General features: G+C 41.1%; 1 protein-coding gene across 1 annotated transcript in view; it reads left to right on the top strand.

Moving 5' to 3' along the window:
* The window catches only part of GALNT9 (polypeptide N-acetylgalactosaminyltransferase 9), a 145,008-nt gene that overhangs the window by 31,421 nt on the left and 92,764 nt on the right, over positions 1 to 20,823 (top strand). Inside the window, exon 3 of the mRNA XM_086761405.1 lies at positions 18,619 to 18,785. Within this exon, the coding sequence (XP_086617531.1) occupies positions 18,619 to 18,785 (167 nt within the window). The remainder of the gene's footprint in view (positions 1 to 18,618; positions 18,786 to 20,823) is intronic.

Here is a 20,823-nt window from a genome sequence, read left to right as displayed (position 1 = left end):
TGGCTGTTATTAATTATCTGAATTCCAGAGCAATTTTTTTTAGTACTTATGAAATCTACATTAATGCCAAAAGATTTTTTTGCAAGATTATTTTTATTACAAGAGAGTTCATAATGCTTGTGATGGAATTATTTTCATCTCTTGTCCTACAGGCACATATCTAGCTTGAAAAACATTTCTCAAGGGCAAGCCACAGGAAGAAGGACCAAGGAAAGTAGCACAGGTTTCTGCGTATCACTGTTGCATCTCCATCTTTTCTCCCCAGTGTGCTGAAGTTTTTCAAGGGCTGTTCCACTATGGAACATACATTGCAGAGAGCTCAGAGTGTGGAACGTCCTATCTCTCTTCCTAGGGGTAAAGTATTAGCAGGACTTTCTACTCTCGGCGTACTGAGAGTAGAGAAAGAGAAGAGGTTTAGCTGAAACGTGCTGTATTGCTACAGCAGGCTTCAGGAACAGCAGCAGTCATCCGTCTGCCCTTTTGGGGAATAACAGCCTTCACTGCTGCCAGCTGTAGCACAAAATGTAAGTCTCTTCTCCAGCAGCAAAGGATCATACTCAGTCCTTCCCAATCATGCATGAAGGCAGAGGTGCTACACCACATATGTCAGTAGATTTTGACTTCATAAAAAAAAAGAAGAATGCAGAAAAAGTCAAAACCTTAGAGAATTTCATTCAAAGACTGGGGGAAAGGCCCCCAAATGTACAAAAGCTGGTTTTATTACATTGTGACATGCTGGAAAATTGGGAAGTGTCAACTAACCAGATGCTTTCAAACGTAAGCATGATCTCTCAGGATAACGTCAACTCCCTGTTCTTTATGGTGCACAGGCTGGATTGTAAGGGGGTGAATTAAACAGGTTGAACACCTGTAAACCTGGCATTTTCTAACTTTCTATGACTTGACTTGGCAACTTAAATAACTTCTGGGGTTTCTTTACATGCAGGACATGTCCGCACATACGCACACATGCACTTGTTAAAACCACTTGCTGTGATGCATTATACATACTTTTGAAAAAAGTTAGTATGATCCCGGAGCTTCCATAAGGGCTAAATTGGCTTTTACAAGAAACTGTCACTGCTTGGTAAGGATCTTTAATTTAACTCATATTTTTTTTGTGCAACTTGATGCTGCGCACACTGTGGTACTTCAGTGATGACAATAATACTAATATATGGATTCAGTCTCTATCAGCCAAAGAAGATATTTCTTTGTGTTATGGTCATGGATGTTAGTATTGAGAAAATTCAGCCCTAAAGAACAAACTTATTAATGCTGAGGTAACTCAAGTCTTCAGCCATAAAAAGCAGAGGAATCTAGGTGTTGAGGAAATTACTTTCATTTATTCAGCTCTTTTATAGAGGTGAACATTTTCGTTGCTTGCTATAGACACTTCACAATAGCAAAGGAATTGCATCTCTAGGGCTCTGAGGTGTAATTAATGCTTCACTCCACTCTATACCTAAGGAAAAGCTTTTTTAATTATCTATCAAAAAAGATTCTGGAATTGATCAAATAGTGCTATCAAGGGGGCAGATTTGGTAAATAGACCTATGATTTGTTCATTCAAGGTTTAATAACAGTAGCTAGGATGAGGCCAGTAGCTAGAAAACAGCCTTTCTGTCCTTCAGTCGCTGGTGAGCTCAAGCCTTTTGAGAGCGCAGGGAGCTCACCTTTAATTTTAACCCTTTCTTTTGGCGGTGAATCTCTGCAATACTCTGTAATACCTGAGCCATTAGTCAGCAGCTTTCTCCAGCCAAATTGTGTATGTGTTTGCAAGTTCTTTGTCATGAGAGGAGGCTCTGTGGTCTGGTATAACGGCCCCTGCCTGAGGCTGTTGGAGTGGGCAAGCCCCTCTGTGCCCGTCTGTGTGGATGTCCCTGCAGGAGCAGGGCAGGAAGGCAGATGGCTTTTAAAGAGCATCAGCGTTTGGATCAGTGGACTGGAGAGGGCTAGACCTGGTCTTATTTGATTTTCTCCACCTCTGCAGCTTTCTCTGCCTCGTGACCCACTTTTCAAATCCTCTAGGGACACTTGGTGATCTTTGCATCGCTTAGAGAAGTGACACAAGAATCTCCAAATTGAAACAGCCTCTTGGGACTCTTCCCAGGTTAACCAGAGTGTGATGTAATGGGCCGTTTTGCAAGGAACATTTAAGCTAGAACAGATGCGGGGCTGTTCAGGAACCAGAATTCCTGATGAGCAGAAAATGGCAACTAAAAAACAACACCTAAAAATGTTTTATGTGAGGCTGAACACCCTCTGTGAAATGATTATTTAAAAAAAAATGTTTAGACCAACGAAACATTTAGTTTTCCATCAGGACTTTGATTTTAAAGTAATGAATTTTCTATCACTAGCTTCTACCAATACTTTCAGATTAGTGTCAGATCACAGTAAAGTGAAACATCAGTTGAAATTAAGTATTTTCTTTTCTCAGCTGACAGTGTTTCACATAGTACAAGGACAATATTTTTATTTCAATTAGACTTAGACTTTTTTTTTTGCACCTAGTTTCAATAAATCTAAAAAATCATGCTAAATTTCTGAAAAACCCATTTTGGCCACTGTGATTGCAAATATGACATAAGTTAAAGCAGAGAGAAGGGAAAATAGAGACAGAAAATGGAGCAGACGGAATTACCTCTGGGCAGCAGATTGGAATTGTTTATTGGAGGGAAATGAAGTAAGAGATGCAACTAACTGAAGTGTTTTAATTGGATCCCACATCACTGTCCAGATGTGGATTTTGAACAGTGCAGAGGGGGCATGTGTGTGCGCGTGCTCTGGGACTTTATGTAGATCTCAGCCAGCTTTGCCGAGTGACGCAGGCTGGGCGTTTTCCTCGGGCTGTGAATCCCTACAAATAACACGGGCGCCTTTTGCGCACGCTGTCTGTGTGCACAACTGGTGATGCAGCTTCACAGAGATGGACCCAAGGTTTGAGCTGACTTTCCATCTTGCCCAAGAGCAGAAGGAGCTGCTGCGGACTGCGTGAGTCCCTGTGTGGCTTCCTCTGTGGAGAGCTGGGGTCTGACCAGCCACTGCAGTGTTCAGTGTCGTAATTCTGACTCTGCTCGTTTAGGGTATCAGTTGACAACCAAAATTTGCTCATGCTGCTGCCTCTGGGCCACTTGTGCTTATTTGTGCATCCCTGTGCATGCCAAAGGCTTATCGCTGCATTTTTGGAAGCGTTTCCTATTTTGGCTGTAACAGGCTCAGATGGGAGCTGTGTAAAGCTCACAAAAGATGGAAAAATCACCTGCTCCTTTGGCTGGGAAAGGAAACTCCCTGTGAATCACAGGTACTGCCAACCAGCTCCTGGCTTTGCACCCAGTGCTCTTTACTTGTACTGTGCCTTTGTAGTTGTCACTGAGACCTGCAGTTGTGGCTGGATCCTGTTCGTGAAGGTACTGTAGGACTTCTCCCAACCTCTGCTGGAGCTCTGCTCGCTTTGCGTCAATAATGATATATCAATTGCAATGTGGGCTCAAAATTTATTCTCCAAAATCCCAGGTCACCATTAGGCCTTTGAATATTTAATTAGTTATACAAAGTTAAATTGCTTCAGTGGGAAGAGTGACTGAGGAACAGATTAACACTGTGACCATGTTTCCCAGTAACAAAAACTTACTGTGAAACTTTCCAACTGCTTTTTGAGGCCATTATCAGGAAGGTTCTCAGACTGATTTTGCTGGGTTGACAATGATAGAGTATGACCATGGGGCAGGACCATGCGACTGGCCAGGTTGCATTACACTAATACTCTGCCTTCTGCTCTGTTGTGCACAGGGTTGGTGACTCCATAGGGTTTGGGTAGACAGTACCAACGTTTTTTGCAGGACATGCTCCTAAGCAGAAACTCCGCATGAGCTGGACTCCATGCTGTCTCCACAGTAGCAGTGCTGGACACGTGGCTGTATCTCGCAGTTATTTCTGATATTCGATAGAAGTTTTCTCTGGCTTTTTCCATTAGTTATGTTATTGATTCCCTTTTGTTTAGTGCTAGGCTTTCCAATTAAGTAGTGACTTTAATTATACCACAAACCGTATAACATAGATCTTGATTATTAACACTGGCCCATGGGATAATAAAAGGAGGAACAGCAAGGATAAATTAAATAGAATCATAAAAATGAATGACCTTTCCAAAACCTCACCTTATGTTCAAATGCAGTAATTTTCCTCTTGTTATGTTTTTGCAGTGTCTTTGTGTATATTAATTGTTGAAGACAAGTTCTGCATGAGTGTCAGCACTAATAAATGTAGATTCAGTGAAGGCTGAATTTGATTAACTAGGGAGCATGAAAAATAACTGATTGCCATGTTGTGTTTAAATGCAGTAAGACTGGAAGCCATTCCCTGCAGTTTGTCTGCATCAGAATGTACTCTGGAATACATGAATAGTTGACCTAAGAGGGGTTGCATAACATTGACTAAAAATTAGGCATCTAGTTTAAGGTGATCAGCTTCGCTGCCTTTATGGTCAATGGAGAAGAGGAGGAGGACATGGTAGCATTGCTTAAGATGTACAGTGTGTAATGTCTTCTGGAGGTCTCTCAGGAACCTAGGACAGCCAGCTTAAATAGGCTTTCAGGTAAATCCAATCCAAAATGTTAAATGCTCCAAGGCATACAGAAACAAGAGGGAATTTCTGTATTAACAACATGTGTTGAAGAATGACCTGCCAGCATGGGCAGCCTGGGTAAGGTCCCCACCCAGCAGCCATGGAGGCAAAACTGTGGATGCAGCACAGTTTTCAGCTGCAAGGAAAAGAAAAGATGATCAAGAAGCTGTTTTGCATCCTTCAATTTTTCTTACAGATTATAACACTAAATGTGTCTCATGTGACCTGTACATTTACAGGTGTCTTAAACACAATCTCTTTTTTTTAAAAAAAGTATACCTTAGAGACTGTAGTAATTTTCTGAACTTAAAAACAGAGAGCTGCAGTATTTTCATAGCAGAAGGAGTATTTCCTCCTTAAGGTGGTGTGCTGTCTTCAAATTGTATGCCATTCTTTCAGAGATAAATGTATATCTGTAGCGCAGCAGCCCCACTGCGATCCAGCCATGACTTGCAGCTGCGTGTTGGCATTTTAAAGTTTCTTTCATTTCCTTCCCCTGGGCCCATGGCTGATTGTTGCCCGCTGTCACTTCCAGGGAGAAGAGGGTATTCCTGTGCATCTCTGAACTGTCATGTTATGTTACGCTCCATGATACCACATTACAGGATAAAAAGAAGGAACAGAAAAGTCAGGCAATGAATTCAGGGCTTTTATGTTTCTTTATGTGTGTCTCTGTTACGCTGCACCTGATACCCTTCTTACAGCTTTGAAGGAATTCTGCTAATGGTTTGAGATGATGTTCCCCTTTTCTTTGTTAAAATGTACATGCAAATTTAGTTCTGCTGGCAATGTCAGACATGTATTATCTCCTAAAGCTTTCCTGGTGTAACTTTAAAAATTAGCTAGTTTTTGTTCTGATTTTATTTGGATAGGTTTCATAGTATAAGAAAATCAAGGTTTCAGGTTTTTTTTAATTTGTTTTTGTTGTTGTTTGTGTCTTTGTGATAAAAACATGAACAGGCCAAATTGTCAGACAATTTACTCTTCTGTCTGAAATAAAACTGAATTGTTAACTCCAAGTTGATGCAGTGATTCATTTTAATAGCATCAGTTCCTACTTGTTTTGCCCATGTCTTCTGTTCTGAGTGAATTTAATGCTAATAAAAGTGAGAGACTCTTAAAACTAGCCAGGGCCAGAAGTACCTGACAGTTGCAGGCTAGCAAATGTAAGCTCCTGATCTTGGTTGGCTTGATCTAGATGCTTTCTATAAGGTTTTGTTCTTCTGAAACAGCACCTGCCAGTTAAGTTGTTTGATATTTTTATGATGTTGAAATATGGGGCCTCTATTTTCTGCTCCTCCAGCTTTCTGAAAAATTCTTGACTTTTGTTGTATTGCTTCTAAACCTTCTGCTGTGGTCTCAAAAACAACTGAGTCAAGCCAGGTCACCTTGCTGGTTGCAACTTCAAAGGAGGTCCAGGGACAGTTGCTTCCCATGCAGTTTGTGTATTATTTTCCCTAAATTGCTATTAAAAAAAAAAAAACCCTGTCTGTCTTAATAAGAAATCATTGTGGAGCTGAGTATATGCAATTTTGGCCGCAAGAAATCCTGCAGGAGCTGAATGTTCTCACCTGGAGACTTCTCTTGAAGGATGGTGCAAGCCCTGAGGACCAGGAGCTCCAGGCCTGTGCCTTGATGCCTCCTTTGTAAAGCCAGCACCAGTATGGTTGTTATTTTTAGCTGTCCAGGTGTGTTTAAATAACTCCTGTGAAGCAGGCATCATACAGTATGTGTTACTACGCCTCAGAGCACCAAGGTTGAAAAACTCACTCTCTGCATGTAGCAGAAGGAGATCGGAGTGTAAAAGGGGGTAAAATCAGTTTCCTAATCTCTGTGGTTCTTGACGATTCGTGCATTGCAAAGAACACTCTTGTGAGCACTGGGGAAACTCAGCTGGGAAATTTCATTTTTCACACAAAACTTGTGATGGAGCTTTTAACTAGCTGAAGTATTGTAAAGGCAGGGTCACTGGGGCAACGCATGGCGTGTTTTGTGTTTCTGGTGGTATTATTTTTTTTTCATTCAGTGTGCAAATAAATGCTGTGTCTAAGAAAGATGACTAGCCTAAGTCTGCGCTAGCCAGCACAGACACAAGTGTCTCCTTATATGTCAGAATTAAACAGAGAAAATAAGGACAATTGTTATGCAGACATCAGGCAAAACCTAAACCCCCTTGGTCTAAGAAGTGCACCTACAATTTTTGGTGGTGATGGCATGACAGGATTTATCAGTGAGGCATTAGGCAGCTTTAAATTACAGGAGATTTTGTCTCTAGTTGTGTGTTGCTTATGCACAAAGCTCCCTGTTTCTCAGCTTCTAGAAAGGAAGCCCTCTAGAGCCACATTTTACCTGTGTGAGATGCCTTCAGGTTCTCAAATAGTTCCTTAATTAGTTTATTTCCTTCTTTGCTCCAAGCATATTATGATCATATTATTTATCCTACATTCCCAGACTTTTGTTAGTCTGCATTTATGCATTTTGTCTTCAGAATGCCCTAGCACTGGGTTAGCCTCTAGGGCAGTACGAAACGCGCCTCGCCGGCAGAGACGCTAGTTCAGACTTGCCTCATGGTAGAGCATTAATAGCAGCAATAATAATTAAAACAGTGTACTAAATACCCTTGGATGCTGTTGCTAAGTTAGACTGTACCCCTAAAATTCCAGAGGAAAGACATACATTTTTTGTTATTTCCATCCACGAAGTGCACAGTTGTCTCAGTCAGCGACTGGAGTAAGCTTTCATCCCCTCCACGGATGTTTTGGTAGGACACGGCTCTCCCAGAGGGTCATGGTGCAGTTTACATTAAACTCAAGATAAAAATGACATTGAAGCTTTGCTCCTGTGTTTTCTACACTGCCTGAAAACAAACACATGACCTACAACTACTTCATTGGCTTATTGCCTCGGTGCTGTTAATCCTCGTGTACGCAAGAGGCAGAGTATTTGTGATGCGTTTGCTCACAGAGGAGCGCTTGGCTCCTCTGCCTGACGGATCTGGGGATCTCTGGAAGCAGTGGGGGAAAAGTTTCTCTGAGTACAGATTTGAGCGAGTAGTCTGGGTGAAACAGGTTGAATGTGTCTGTCTGCAGATGCCGGATGAGGAAGAGCACGGTTGTGAACACAGCTTCAGTCTGCTGGGCAGGGAGCTGATGGAAATAATCTGTTCCCCCAGTGCAGAGCACTCACTTCCAGGTTTCTTTCTGATGTCAAATTAATTTCAGTCTGCAAACACTGAGGATGTGACTTCAGAATGTCTGTGGTCTATAGGCAAGTAGGAAAAAATACCAGACAACACAGAATGACAAAGGGAGATCGGTTCTCAGCAGGCAGATTTGGGCAGGAGCCGTGCATGCTTGAATGTTGGAGTGCTACATCGGCCATGGCTTCGCAGAGTCAGGAAAAGACTGGTGCGTGTCCTTGGCCCCCTCAAATTCTCAGTCTTTCTTAAGTACGTTGTCTGGTCTAGGATCTGTCAGCCTCAGTGAAGACGAAGCATATGCTGACCTGTTTTTCTGAATTAGGAGAAGAGCTCATAAATATAAAAAATCCCCATACATTTAAGTGTGTTGCTGCTATGAAGTGTGTGCCCTAGATATTAGCTTTGTGCTAGACAGTAAATGTGACTGCATTTAAAAAAAAAAGTTTTTATTTCTAAATGTAACCAAAAACAAATTAAAATGGAAGAGTTTTTTTAAGTGCCCAAAATAATTAGAAGGTAAGAAATAGTTGTTAACATTTAACTTCCACATGCATGAAATTGTTGAATACTGTTGTTCACTTCTAGCTAGCCTTTAATTTAAACAAAAGCTATGAAAGTGCAATTAGGCTCCAGTCCAATGAAGCACTTAAATATGTTCATAGTTCTAAGTGATGAGTAACTCCAGTGAAGTTAAGACATGCTTAACTGCTTTACTTGATAGGAAATTTTGTAAAGCAGTTATAATACCCAAAAAACCAGTCCTGCAGGTATCACTGGGAAAGATGTAAAGACGAGTAAAGTCCCATCTGCGCTTCAGCATCTGACTGCTCTTAGGTTTTCACAAAGCTGGTTTTGCCCAGTGATTTACCCTGTGGTGTCCAGATCCAAAGTCTGATGGATGCTCTCCATCATCTGTTGTTACAGAGGTTTAGTTTGTCACGCAGTTTCCTACCCCTGTCTACTGAGGGATACACATACAGCGTGTGCACCTTCATTTGTCCTCTCTGCTTGACTCAGACGCGTGCCTTTTTATAAACATGCTGCTACCACCACCAGGCTCTCAGCTCAATCCCATATAAAGCATCTAAACATCGTGGATTTAATACTCCCATTTTCAGTGCTAAATCAATGTTCTTTATGCATTTGTTCTTGGAACACTGCTCTGTTTGAACCATAATTCTTTCCGCATACCATAAACTTGGTCTGATAGAAATGGATCATTTAAAAGTGAGAGGAAAAACTCTGTGACTACTCTTTAAACATGTCAAGGCCATTGCTGGTTAGTCACATCAGCTTCTGCATCGCCTCAGTACACCACGTGCTGCAATTACCAGGGAAGGGTTAGCTTCCAGCCTTGTAGCTGCTGGGACAAGGCAAAATTAAGAGCTGCTTATTATGGGTTTGGCAGGCAGCGAGGGGATGGATTTACTCCGTTTGTGACTGACCTCCCATTTGGTTGTTTACTGCTCCAACCGTCCTGTGTTTGTACATAGGTAGAGAGAAACATTCTGCTGCATAACTGGATTTGACCAGAGATTAGAGCTGGTCTCCTGTGAAATACGCTGGAGCCCATTAAAGAAAGGATTGTTTGCCAAACATTGTTGTATGTCCTCCCGAGACCATAAAAAACGTTGTTAGCTGAAGTAATAGTGGAAAATGATTGCATTTCTCTATCCTCCTCCTTACTATCACGCTGCAACGTGACGGCAGACCTGTAATGAAATCCGTGAAGAGCTCTGCAGCAGTTACCTTGAAAACTTTTTTATTGCCCTACATTTCTAGATGAGACTGTAATACTCAGCCTCTGTCCAGCACCAGCTGAGGGATTGAGATAGTCAAAATTAAAGAGAAGTACCTTGAATTTTTAATATTAAATATTTGAAGTAATTTTTTGATTAATTAAGGATAACTTGCTGTATTTACGTGTTGCTATCTGAATAACAAATAGCTTCAAGGGTACAGCAAATGGTTCTGCGCAAACGGAAAAGGGTGATTTTCCTCTTAGATATTATTTATTGAAAATTATTCCTTTAATTTCATCCACTCCACTATTTTTCCCTTACATCAGGTGTGGACTTGGAATGCAATGGGAGAAATATTTCAGAGGTGATATCTTAAGATACCTAGTCCACTTTTGGATATCTGGGCTACTGCCTTCTCATTCCCTGGAGACATGCTGGGGTTAATTCTTCCTTTGCCATAAAGATCTCTTTTTTTGGGATCCTGATGTATCACCTTGAATGGAAGAGTGCTTTTTAATGCTAGAAATCACTGTTGATAATGCAGCTAAATAGCTGACTTCACGTTGCTAGCTGGAGAGTAATGACCCTTGGTGCCAGGAACAAGAAGTGGTGCCACAAGGTAGCAGCCAATTTTGTGAATGCAACCTAGAAAACATCATCTGGCTTCTTGAATGGCTCTGTGAACCTTCCCTGTTTTAAATATGAGGCCTTAGTTTTGGCGAAGCGCTGAACTGAGGGTACGTTTTCACTCCTCCATAGACAGCATAGTTCCCAGAATTAAGTTTCAAAAGGTTGCACAAAAGGTGGTGTTTTCTGAATATATTTTACTGGGTAAGAACTTCGAATCAAAGCACTGCTATTGTGAATTGTCAAAATGCCTTTAGTTTTGCCTTTATTTAGTATCATTTCTTTGGTTTTACTGATGTTTACATTTCACTTAACTTCAAGTTCAAAGAGCTCTCCAATCTTAAAGCAGAATTTTGCAAGACCACCTTTTTGTTTATTTTTTTAAGACAGTTATTGTCTAGTTTTAACTTTTAAAGGAAGCAAGCTAAAAATTCAATTGGAAAAAGGACCAGGATCTTTCAGAAATCTTGAGAATCACTTGACAAATCTAAATGAGCCATTAGCGTTTAATCACCTAAAATCAGGCAGAATACATATCACTTGGAATTTAGTTGGCCTCTTCCTTAAGTTTAAGTGCGGCACAGTTAAAAATAAAGTCGCATGGGAGAGATAGTTTCTTTGGGGATTTTTGAAAAGCATTTGAAAGCAAATTTCAGCCTCTCCATTAATTTCCAATCAGCCTAATGCTTTGTGATGCAGCATGCATACAGCCGGGGGCAGATCTGAACGGGCACACGAGGGGATAGAGTGGAAATTTCTCACAGATGGTATTTCAAAACATGTTAGTGACTCAAGTTAAGTTACCAAAAAAAGGCAAATGGCAAATACTTTTTCCTACAGAAGGATCTGAGCATGAGCTTTCAGCCATTTTTCATGTTAACAAAGGGGCTTGTTTTAAAAGTGATTGGAAGGAGTTTTAACATTTTTACGTGTATAAATCAATATGAATATTAGACATGATGGCATATTTCTGGTATTGTTTGCCTAAGAAAAGCCAGAAATAGCTCACTGAAGTACAAGGCCTCTTATTTTATGTGTGTGGCAGCTACTTTTGAGGAGTTTAATAATCCTAAATGTAAGGGTTAATATTCTTTACAAGTGGGACCATCTGCATGCTGCAAATGGTAACTGTGCATGTATATTGTGCTATCAGTCACTGGCTGACAGTTCTTAGGGCTTTCTACCATATACAGAAAATAATTTGTCAAAGAGAAGGAAGGAATTAAGCCAAATACAGCAGCAAGTGTGTTAAAAAAAACAAAAGATAAATATATATATATATATATTTTTTTTTTTGTGCAGAAAAATTAGTCCCAGTTGTACTGGCCTGGAATTCAAAAAGAAAGGAAAAAAAAAGAACAAAACCTGATGTTTGATTCTCAGGAAACACTTGTCTCGTGTGTGTTATTGCAGCTTCATGGGGAGCTTTGACCTACCTATGGAACTGCCTGCATCCCAGCTTGAAAGGGCTCTCTCCTTCGTGGAAGTTTTGCAAGGCAGAAATTCTTGTAAATTTGGTCTTTGCTGTAGGAAATAGGACAGAGAAGAGAGAGTTCTAAGGTATAAAAGACATTTATAAAAGGCTGCTGCTGTTCTTCATTCTGTAAATCCTGCAGGCATGAAGTCCAGTTGTCCAGCCTGGGCATGTGGGAAGTTCCCAGGAGCAGATGTGTGCTGGTAGACCCATGGTGTGTTGCAATCATTTGTTTCTGCTTGATGTTAAAGGACACTTCTCCTTGATACAGGAAGTGTTTGAGATTAGCATGGAAATAAGGACTTGGCCTGATTTCTTTCTGATGAACGCGGGTGATTTCTTTCCTAGACTTTGGGATACAAAATAAGGAAAAATGTGTCAAGGAGGCATGTGAAAAAGGCTGCTGGGAATTCCCAGAGTATAAAGTAGATTTAAGATCTCAGTTTATAAAAATGCTGAAAATGACCATCGACAACACTGTGTATCAGAAAAGCTGGAGGACAGATTATTTTAGCTGACTTCCCCTGACTCCTCTTTAATACAAAGCACTGAAACACTGTGGGAGGAGGAACAGACACAGTTTGTACTCCGGAAGAGTTGAGGAGGTATCTTTATTTTAATGAATTTCTTCTTCAGGGATAACTGCTGAGGACATGCTGCATGGAGTGTGGCCAGGGGAGCAACTGAAGCCAGGTAGAAGTTATTCAGGAAAGCTGACCATTTACGGGCTGTGAAGTCCTGACGGAGGAGTGTTTTAAATAATGCATACTATGGGGATGATCTCTTGAGGAGTAGAAAAGGCAGTCAGTTCTTCAGCATTACATTTCGTTCTTGCGAAACTGTCATTCCATTTGTTCCTTCAAGAAGAATGAGGTGGTAGAGCTCAAAATTGGCTTTCGTTGCTTTGGCAAATACTTTCTTTGACAAGGACCCCAAAAATGGGTGGATACAGGAAGTCAGTGTTAATGCTGAATGTCCAAATACTGACAGCAGTGTTATAGTCCTTGCAGAGGTGGAGCAAAAAACTGTCCTGATTTCTTTAGCTGTCACTCAGGAGAGGAAATTCACCCACCAGATCCTTTGCTCATCAGTGTTGATGGTTTTTCAGAGCTGCCTAGACTACCAAGCTTACAGCACCAACAAGAATTGCACTGTATCTTGTATCTGTACTTCCCCCAAGTAAATTCAGGCAAAAGGAGAAGGTGTTGATTTTTCTTCTGTATGATAAATCAAAGTGGAGGCTGTTCCATAAAGCAACACAGACCGTGAAGAAATAGCCATGGTAAAAAGGTGTCTGCTGGTATCACCATTCTAGGTTTTTTTCTGAAAGCAAATGTTGCTTCTCTTTTTGCCTTAGTTGTAAATAAAATGGGCTGCTCCTCTCAAGGTACATAGAGCATCAGTGTTCTGTACCACTGCTCCCTTGTTCACAGTTGTGAGTATTTATATTACATGATTCTTAGCAAGTGCTGTCCTTCAGCTGCAAAACAGGAGGAGAAAGTAAGAGCAAGTCTTGAACTCAAAAAAATTATTCTGTGGTTTGGTTTTGATTTTTTTTTTTTTTTTCCTTTTTGGATGGGGCAGAAAAAAAACATCCTTAATAGAAAGAGAATGCTATGGCATAGTACAGTTAACACCTTGTATTGAGAAGGATAATTAATTAGGAAGGAGTTGGAGCTCCCTGCCTGACAGATTTGTGATCCATGAAGCTGATCAGTTTTGTAGCCTGCCATTGCTTTTGCCGTGGACTGGTCAGCAGTTGAACCCCATGCTGGGGAAGGAGGTATTTGTAGCTTGGCACGTTTTCACTGTTGTGCTAATGCCAAACAAGAAAGTAATGCTAGTTTGTGTGTTAGTTACAGTTATATCTAGCACTAGCTGCAAAGCCACAGTGGTTTTCTGGAGAAAAAAATCAGGTATTGAACTAGCCACTAAATTTAGTGATGTAGCTGTTGTAAATAATCTGAAGTCACAGCAGCATTTAGGTACTAAAAGGTAACCATGTACGTAAGATTACTCTGAGCCTTTGGTTTAACTGAGTTCACAATACACATTGACCTGGTAATTAAAAGTAGTATTTGTTAGCCTTAACAAGCAGGGATTCAATAATCTTTTTAGTATTTATCTTTGTCCTTTCATTGATCGTGTACCCGATAAAGTGCTGTTCACCTTTTTCCCCTGCTGTGGCTGTAAAAAATGACTACAGACCGTTCTGCAGCTTTCCAGGTACGGAGCACATCGGGAGGTTTTTGTGCTAGAACTGCAGAGGAGGTTTCTTCATGCCCAGCAATTTCATTAGGTTTGTGAAGGAGAGAAACCAACAGTCATATCCATCCCAGTGGTTCATTGGAAAAACATATCTCGTATTAAGTACTTTAAAGATTCATGAAGCAGCTTTAATTTTGTTTGCATTTCTTCCTGAAGGGTAAAGCTGTCAGAAATCTCTAAGTGCGTTGCCTAATCCATTTCCAAACTCAGTATATTAAGGTCTGCAAGCAAAATTCATTTTTGGACGTTAGCAAGTGTGCAGACAGGAGAGAGGGCAGGAGAAAGAGAGCAGGAAAGATTTTTCTTTCCCTGGTAATGGCGCTGAACTACCCGCATGGCTGTAGCGTCAGTCCTTCACAAAAAGTAGTGCAACTCAAATGGACTGTAAGACCGGCTCTCATAAATAGTGGATTTCCCATGTTTCTGTTGGATCTGATACAAATAGAGTAAATACAGGTATCGAGCAATTAAGGTTCAGAGAAAATAATATTTCCTTCGCTTTATTGCCTACAAGCTCACAGGACTGCTTTGAGTAGGCTCACATGCAGCTGAGAGGCTTTTGTTTTCTCATTGTCCCACTTTCTAACACATGACGTTTTTTTGTGTTAGTACATGACTTTTTTTCCAAGGTTCTGGTCTGCCAACTGAGGAGCCTTTCCTGTTTTCTTATGCCTGCATAGACAGTGCTCACAGTTGGGCGCAGGTGGCTGGCTGGGAAATGTTCATTTAAGGAACTGGTTCAATGCAAGGGAAAGAATGAGTGAAAATCATCTCCAGAATACAGCAAAATAATCTGACATCAAGCTCTCTGTCACGTACAGAGGAAATACCTCTGGGTTGCCAGCCAAGCTCTGCAGTAGCAAATACAGAGCAAGAACACTCAGAGACCCTTCCCAAGACAACAGCAGGATGCCTCAGGTTTGATGCTCGGCGTGTTGTATGAAAGGTGCCTGAAGGGCTGTTTCGCATATCAGATCTCATCCATCCTCAGCTGGTCCATGGAAATGATTAGCCATGACATTGTCAGCCTTTGCTTGGAATCACTGCTCCTAAATGTGTCCTGTGGTATGTTTGTCTACAGCATACCTACCTGCCCTGGAGAGAGGCACTGCTTCTAATTCAGACCTGAAGTCCTTGGCCAGTTGTACACTATGAGGCCTGGAGACGGTTCATAATACTAATTTAGAATCACAGTGATACTGAATGTGAGCTATGCCTGGCCAGCTTAGACCACCGTTAGCTACCACAGAGGTCAAATGTGTGCTCTAAATTTTCCCTGAACTCAGTAGTGTTAGGCAGATGTTAATGAGGCCAAGTTTCAGCTATCAATTACTGTAATTGTCCTCCCTTGCCCAGTTGCCACAGTTCATAATGTGATCAAACCTAGTGCAGAGGAATGGAGAGCATGGTGGTACCCAGCTCCCTTCCCTGGCAGAGTGCTGGGCGTGCTGCTGTGGGCTCCCCAAGCAGGGCAACCAAGGCCAAGCAGGGCTGCCTTAAACACCCAGGCACAGTACCAGGGCTGCCAGAAATGGGTGATTTTTTAATTTCTTATCGAAGTCCTTTTGATGGTGGGGTTGCACACCAAGCAAGGTGTGCCTTGCTGGACACCTTTGTACAGTTTGATGTCTTCACCTTCTGGTTACTTCTTGAAAGAAATAATCAGAGTGACTAGTCTTATGTTAAGCTCCTCTATCATTAGCTCATAGGTTTCTTGCCTGGTGCTTTCCCTCTGTCTCCAGACAGCTGCCTAGCCATTTTCTGAGAGGATGCCCTAGGCCTTATTGAAAGCCAATAGGCTTGTTGTAGCCTTACTTTTTTCCTGGGACTTCTCTGGAATGAACTCTCTCCTGCTGCCGTGCTCCAGGGCCAAAATCAAGGGCTGCACCAAGGAGGTCTTTGTGTCTTCCTGCCACTCTGACTTTCTCAACCTTGCATACAGGCACAAGTGACTGAACGTTCCTTTGCAATGTGCTCATCTGTTGTCAGCAGCTGGCCAAGCAAAAGTGGTGTAAGGTGACAGCAGGCGCTGTTGTGCTTTGATGGTAGCGCATTCTTGCGTGTGACTTGATAATGTCACTGTTTGGCTCAGAGTGTCGATTGCTGGTTAGAGTTTCTTGGAATGAAGGAAGTATTAACTGTAAATTGCTGTGGCTGGTATCTAATTACAGAATACATTGGGAAGCACTTGGGCAGCAATCCAACAAAACACTTAAGCACCCACTGATTTTTAAGGAAAGGTGCCTGGACTGGCATTGCTCGTGCTCTCAGACATCATCAGTGTTTGTTAGTGGACTGGTACTTTCTCCTGACTACCCTAGCACATCCATCTCATTTTCTGAAGTGACATAAGGAGTTGAGAGTTCAAGGTTGACTGGAAGTCTGCAGGAAATAAACTCCTAAATCACAGCTATACTCTGAAAAGTCTACTCAGCTGGACAGCAGCTTTTGCTGTTTTTCATCCTTGCTGTAATAATAAATAAATTTATGACAGCTTTTAAACCACTGCTAAATTCTAAGGTTTGCCTTTGTCCATTTAGATGTTCCCCCAGATATTCTAATATGTAGTGGTTGGAGCACGCTTTCCAAATGCAGTTTTTCAACAATGTTCTGATAACAGAGAAAGGGGAGATTTGACAGAAGGAAGATTGCAGTGAGGAGTGACAGGAATGACTTAACCCAGGTGGGATAACAAATTCCAAACAGCCTTTTATCTAAAGCTGCCCATGATGCCCTGCACTGTAAGTCATCATTGAGAACCAAGGCATGAAAAGTCTTATGAACCAGCAAGACCATGGAGTCACACTTAGGATAATAATGCATTGATTTAATATGATGAAGAACAAATAAATCGGAAGTGGATGTTATGGTTTAGATGTGCTGGTTTTAAAGCTTGAATTAGAAATACCGGTTTTCTCAGAATGTAAGTGGGAGGATGGAGGGAAAGCCCTGGGGATTAGTCCTGATCAACCTTTCAGTCTGGGCAGGAATATGTGGCTGGCTGCGCAGGTGTTTCAGTTCACTTGCCAATAAAACATACGTTTTACTCCAGAAAAGTTTGGTAAAATTTCATGATCAGAAGGTAATGGAAGCCCAGCCTAATCCACTGAGGTCTTGTACTACTTCAGTGGTTTCTCTGTCTTTTCCCGGGCAAAATACTTCGGTCCTTCCACACGTGCCTTCCTGCTTCTGACATTTGTGTTCATCCTACCTTTCCTTTTATTGCAAATGCCTCTTTGTCTGCTCTCTCATTCCCTCTCTGCTCCCTCCTCCTCTGCCACAGCCTCCTCGCTGTCTCCAGACTTCAACTACATGGTTCCTTTGCTTCCCTGTTAGCTCAGAGTGCTGATGCAGAACCCCACCAGGACAGGTGGCCTGGGGTGGGCTTCTTCGTCTGCCCCACTCCCACCAGCAGTGCACCCACTCTCTGGGCATCAGTCCGATTTACTGAGATGCGATTTGCTGTGTCCTGCTGAGGCAAGTGAGGCTCTGAAGCAAATTGCTGTCAGACCAAAGATGTCCCTCATCAAGGGAAATATTGCAAGGTCGGTGTTTTTAGCTGATAGCACTTTCCTGTTAGTGAAGTATTCCTGATGGACTTCTTTGATACGTCGGTGCGGTCAAGAGGAAAATCACATTCAAAAAGAAATTAAAAAAGGAGGCTGTGTCAGAGCATTCACACCTCCTGTACAAATCAGTCCTTGTTCCAGGTTTATTTTTAGACTGTGTAAGAATGCTGCTTAGCCAGAAGTTTTGCACAGTGGTCCTCTGTATGGTACAGGCCACCAGTGAGCTGCCAGTAAGTAGCTATGGTAACACTGTAATCACTGACAAGTACTCAAGTCTCTGAGCAAATAGCACTTGGATGAGTAGGAATTATGAATAATTGCACTTTACTAGAATTCATAACTGATTTCCAGAGGTTACCCAACAGTCAAGCATTTGTTGCCCTCCCCATCACCATGACTGCTGATACTGGGGAAAAAAAAAAGTGATTGTTATGCCAAAGTAATGAGCAAAGAGGTCAGAAAGTTTGATAAGAGCAGGAAAAGTCATTTCCTGTGATATCATTAGCAGTATTTTAGAGAGCAGGTTTAGTAATTGCTATGGTAATTCTGAATGGCTTTTGACAGTGAGAACACGTAGGTAATTTTTTTAAGTTTGCACCTTTGCTAGTGGAAGAGAATTCCACTAAAAGAAGGTAGCATGGTGTTACAGAAGGGCATGGGCTGTGGGCTTGGGAAGCAGAGGTTCTGCTCTGTGCTGTGTGCCTTCTCCAGGCCTCAGTTTTTCTTCTCAAAATGGTCTATGGTAACGTATATGTACCAATGAGCAAGCACAAAAGCAAATTGTGAATGTCAGGATGTAGCTGCCTGCCAAGGTGACGTCTCGGATGGAGCAGATCTGTTTTGTAAATATTTCAGCGAGTGCATGCCTGTACAACAAACGTCATACATTTGTTTTTGCTGCAGAAACTGCAAAATCAGAAAGAGTGGCAAGTGCTCTTTGTATGGGCAAATGCAAAATTTGCTGGTTTTGAAAGTGTCAGATCTAACTATGAGTTAGCAGCAGACCTTTTGATGATTCCCCTGGGAGCACAGACGGGCTATAGTATGATGAGCCTTCTCTAGCCTCCCAGTGGCTCCTTGGGTTTTAATTCTTTCTTTCTTCTCTCCAGGTGCAAACAGATGACCTACCCAGATGACCTGCCCCAGATCTCTGTGGTCTTTATATTTGTAAACGAGGCGCTCTCCGTCATCCTGCGCTCTGTGCACAGCGTTGTGAATCACACCCCCTCACACTTGCTCAAGGAGATCATTCTGGTGGATGACAACAGTGACAATGGTGAACATATGTAACTTGTCCTCTAAGTACTGTATCCTGTGTGGTTAATGGTCATGAAGTGTCAATCAAAGGGAGTTTAGTCACTACTAGCTGAAATGCCTTTTTTTTTTTTTTTTTTTTTTTTTTAATGTTGGGATGAAACAGCATTGAGTTATTCTGCATTTAAACAGCTGGGAGAGGAGGGTCATACATGCAACTGCTGGTTTATGGCTAATAATGTAGATCATAAGTTGGTTTAAATTCATGTACCGCTATTGAAGTCAGTAGAATTTACAAGAGTTTGTTTTTGTTGATGAGAGGGTTGATTGAGCCACTTGCACAAAGCTGTGAGTATTTTGTGGATAAACCCTCCTGATTTCCTTGAAATCCTCAGAGGATGAATGACGTTTGTATAGGCAATCTTAATATCTAAATGACACTTTTCTCCAAATTTTCAGATCTAGAGGAATATGTTATTAAATTAAAAGTTTAAATTTTGCTTCTGAGGAAAAGTGGGGCTACAGATTCTCCTTAAAGATAGTTTCCACTCTTTTACGTGGCAGCATTTCTGCTTCTTCATTATTTAAACAGGTGCTGATAATATCAGATCTTGAGCCTGATTTTTTTTTTTTTTTTTTTTTTGAGGTAGAGAATAAATTAGACTGTGAGAATGAAACAGAATGGGCACAAAGCACATGCAGCTTTCAGGTCATTTGGTTCATTAATTGCTGCTGTTACAACAATCAAAATTCAAAATGTTGGTGAACATATAGGGTGCTACTGATGAACATGTTTCACAGAACGGTTGGGTTTGAAGAACTTTTAGGGTATAAGCGACTAGCAGTGTTATGTTTTAAGTTGTTATACCTTACACTGGTAGAACTGTTGCATCTTCTCAAATCACATTAGTTAAAATAAGGCTCAAGTTTAGCTTTTCCTCCACAGATCAACAGCTTTAAACCTTTCCGTTTTAAGTTGCTGTTCCTCTTCAAGATCCCCAAAGAGAAAGGAGGGTTGAGAGAACAAATATCTAAACCAAAAATTAGTTCCAAAACCTATAGGTTTAAGAAAGCTTTTGTCCAATTCTGCTTTCACTTACAGCAGTGTAACCTGTGGAGTAATTTTGGGAGATTGAAAAGTGTTTGAGACAATGTAATACAGAGAAGAACTGGACTCATTGTTTCTCAGTGAACTCTTATATGGCTTTTATCTGTCATTCTTCTAGATAACTGGAGATTTATCAGGTCTTTGATTCCAATGATAATGATTCTCCTGTGTAATATAGATCAGAAGAATGAGGCTTCTAATGTCTTGGAAGCTTCTACTAGTTTTCCTAATAAATATATTTGAGTAAAAGCCTCATTATGAATAAGTCGCTGTGTAAATTGATTACCAAACTAGATTGATTTAAAAAAAAATAGAGAGACCATTTTGGTAATTTGTCTGTTTATAAGCCTATTGAAATGAAGCTGAATGAAGGAGTGAATGAGTTCTGCTCTGTCTGTGGTTGAATGCCTGAAAATGAACAAAAGAGAGTAAGTCTATTTGAAATCTTCAATATTCTTTTAGCTCAACAGGAAATAAGCCTGGTATTGAGGAGTCTTTATTATATTTAAGGGAAAACCTTTAAAAGAAAGAAAAATTAATTGTGATCTGAATTAGGTCTTAACCCAAAATCCATTGAGGTTATTTTTCAAACTCTTACTGAACAGCATAAATCAGAAAAAAAAAAAAAAAATCATCAGACTCCCATGTTACACTGCTGTAAGGTCAGAATTGCTCCTCCAGAGTCCAGTTGTAACCTAACACAAATCATCAGAGAATTAGAATAGTAATTATTTTAAAATATTTAGAAAAACTGCCTCTTCAAAACAATACTGAAATCCATCAGGCCGTATTAAACCTGTGTAAGTCTAACAGTAACTGCTCTGATGTGTAGACGATTTCTCAGAGCTGGTACCCCTGGAACTGCTCCACGCCACAGCTGCGGTACTTGGTTTGTGTCTGTGAGACTGACTGAGGGTTTAGGAATATTTAGGGATTTCTTTCCATTTCTAGT

The sequence above is a fragment of the Chlamydotis macqueenii genome, chromosome 17 (assembly GCF_036417535.1).
Source record: "Chlamydotis macqueenii isolate bChlMac1 chromosome 17, bChlMac1.mat, whole genome shotgun sequence".
In the NCBI taxonomy this organism is placed as follows: domain Eukaryota; kingdom Metazoa; phylum Chordata; class Aves; order Otidiformes; family Otididae; genus Chlamydotis; species Chlamydotis macqueenii.
Note: the sequence above shows the minus strand (reverse complement) of the source record. Positions and strands in the feature narration are given on the sequence as shown.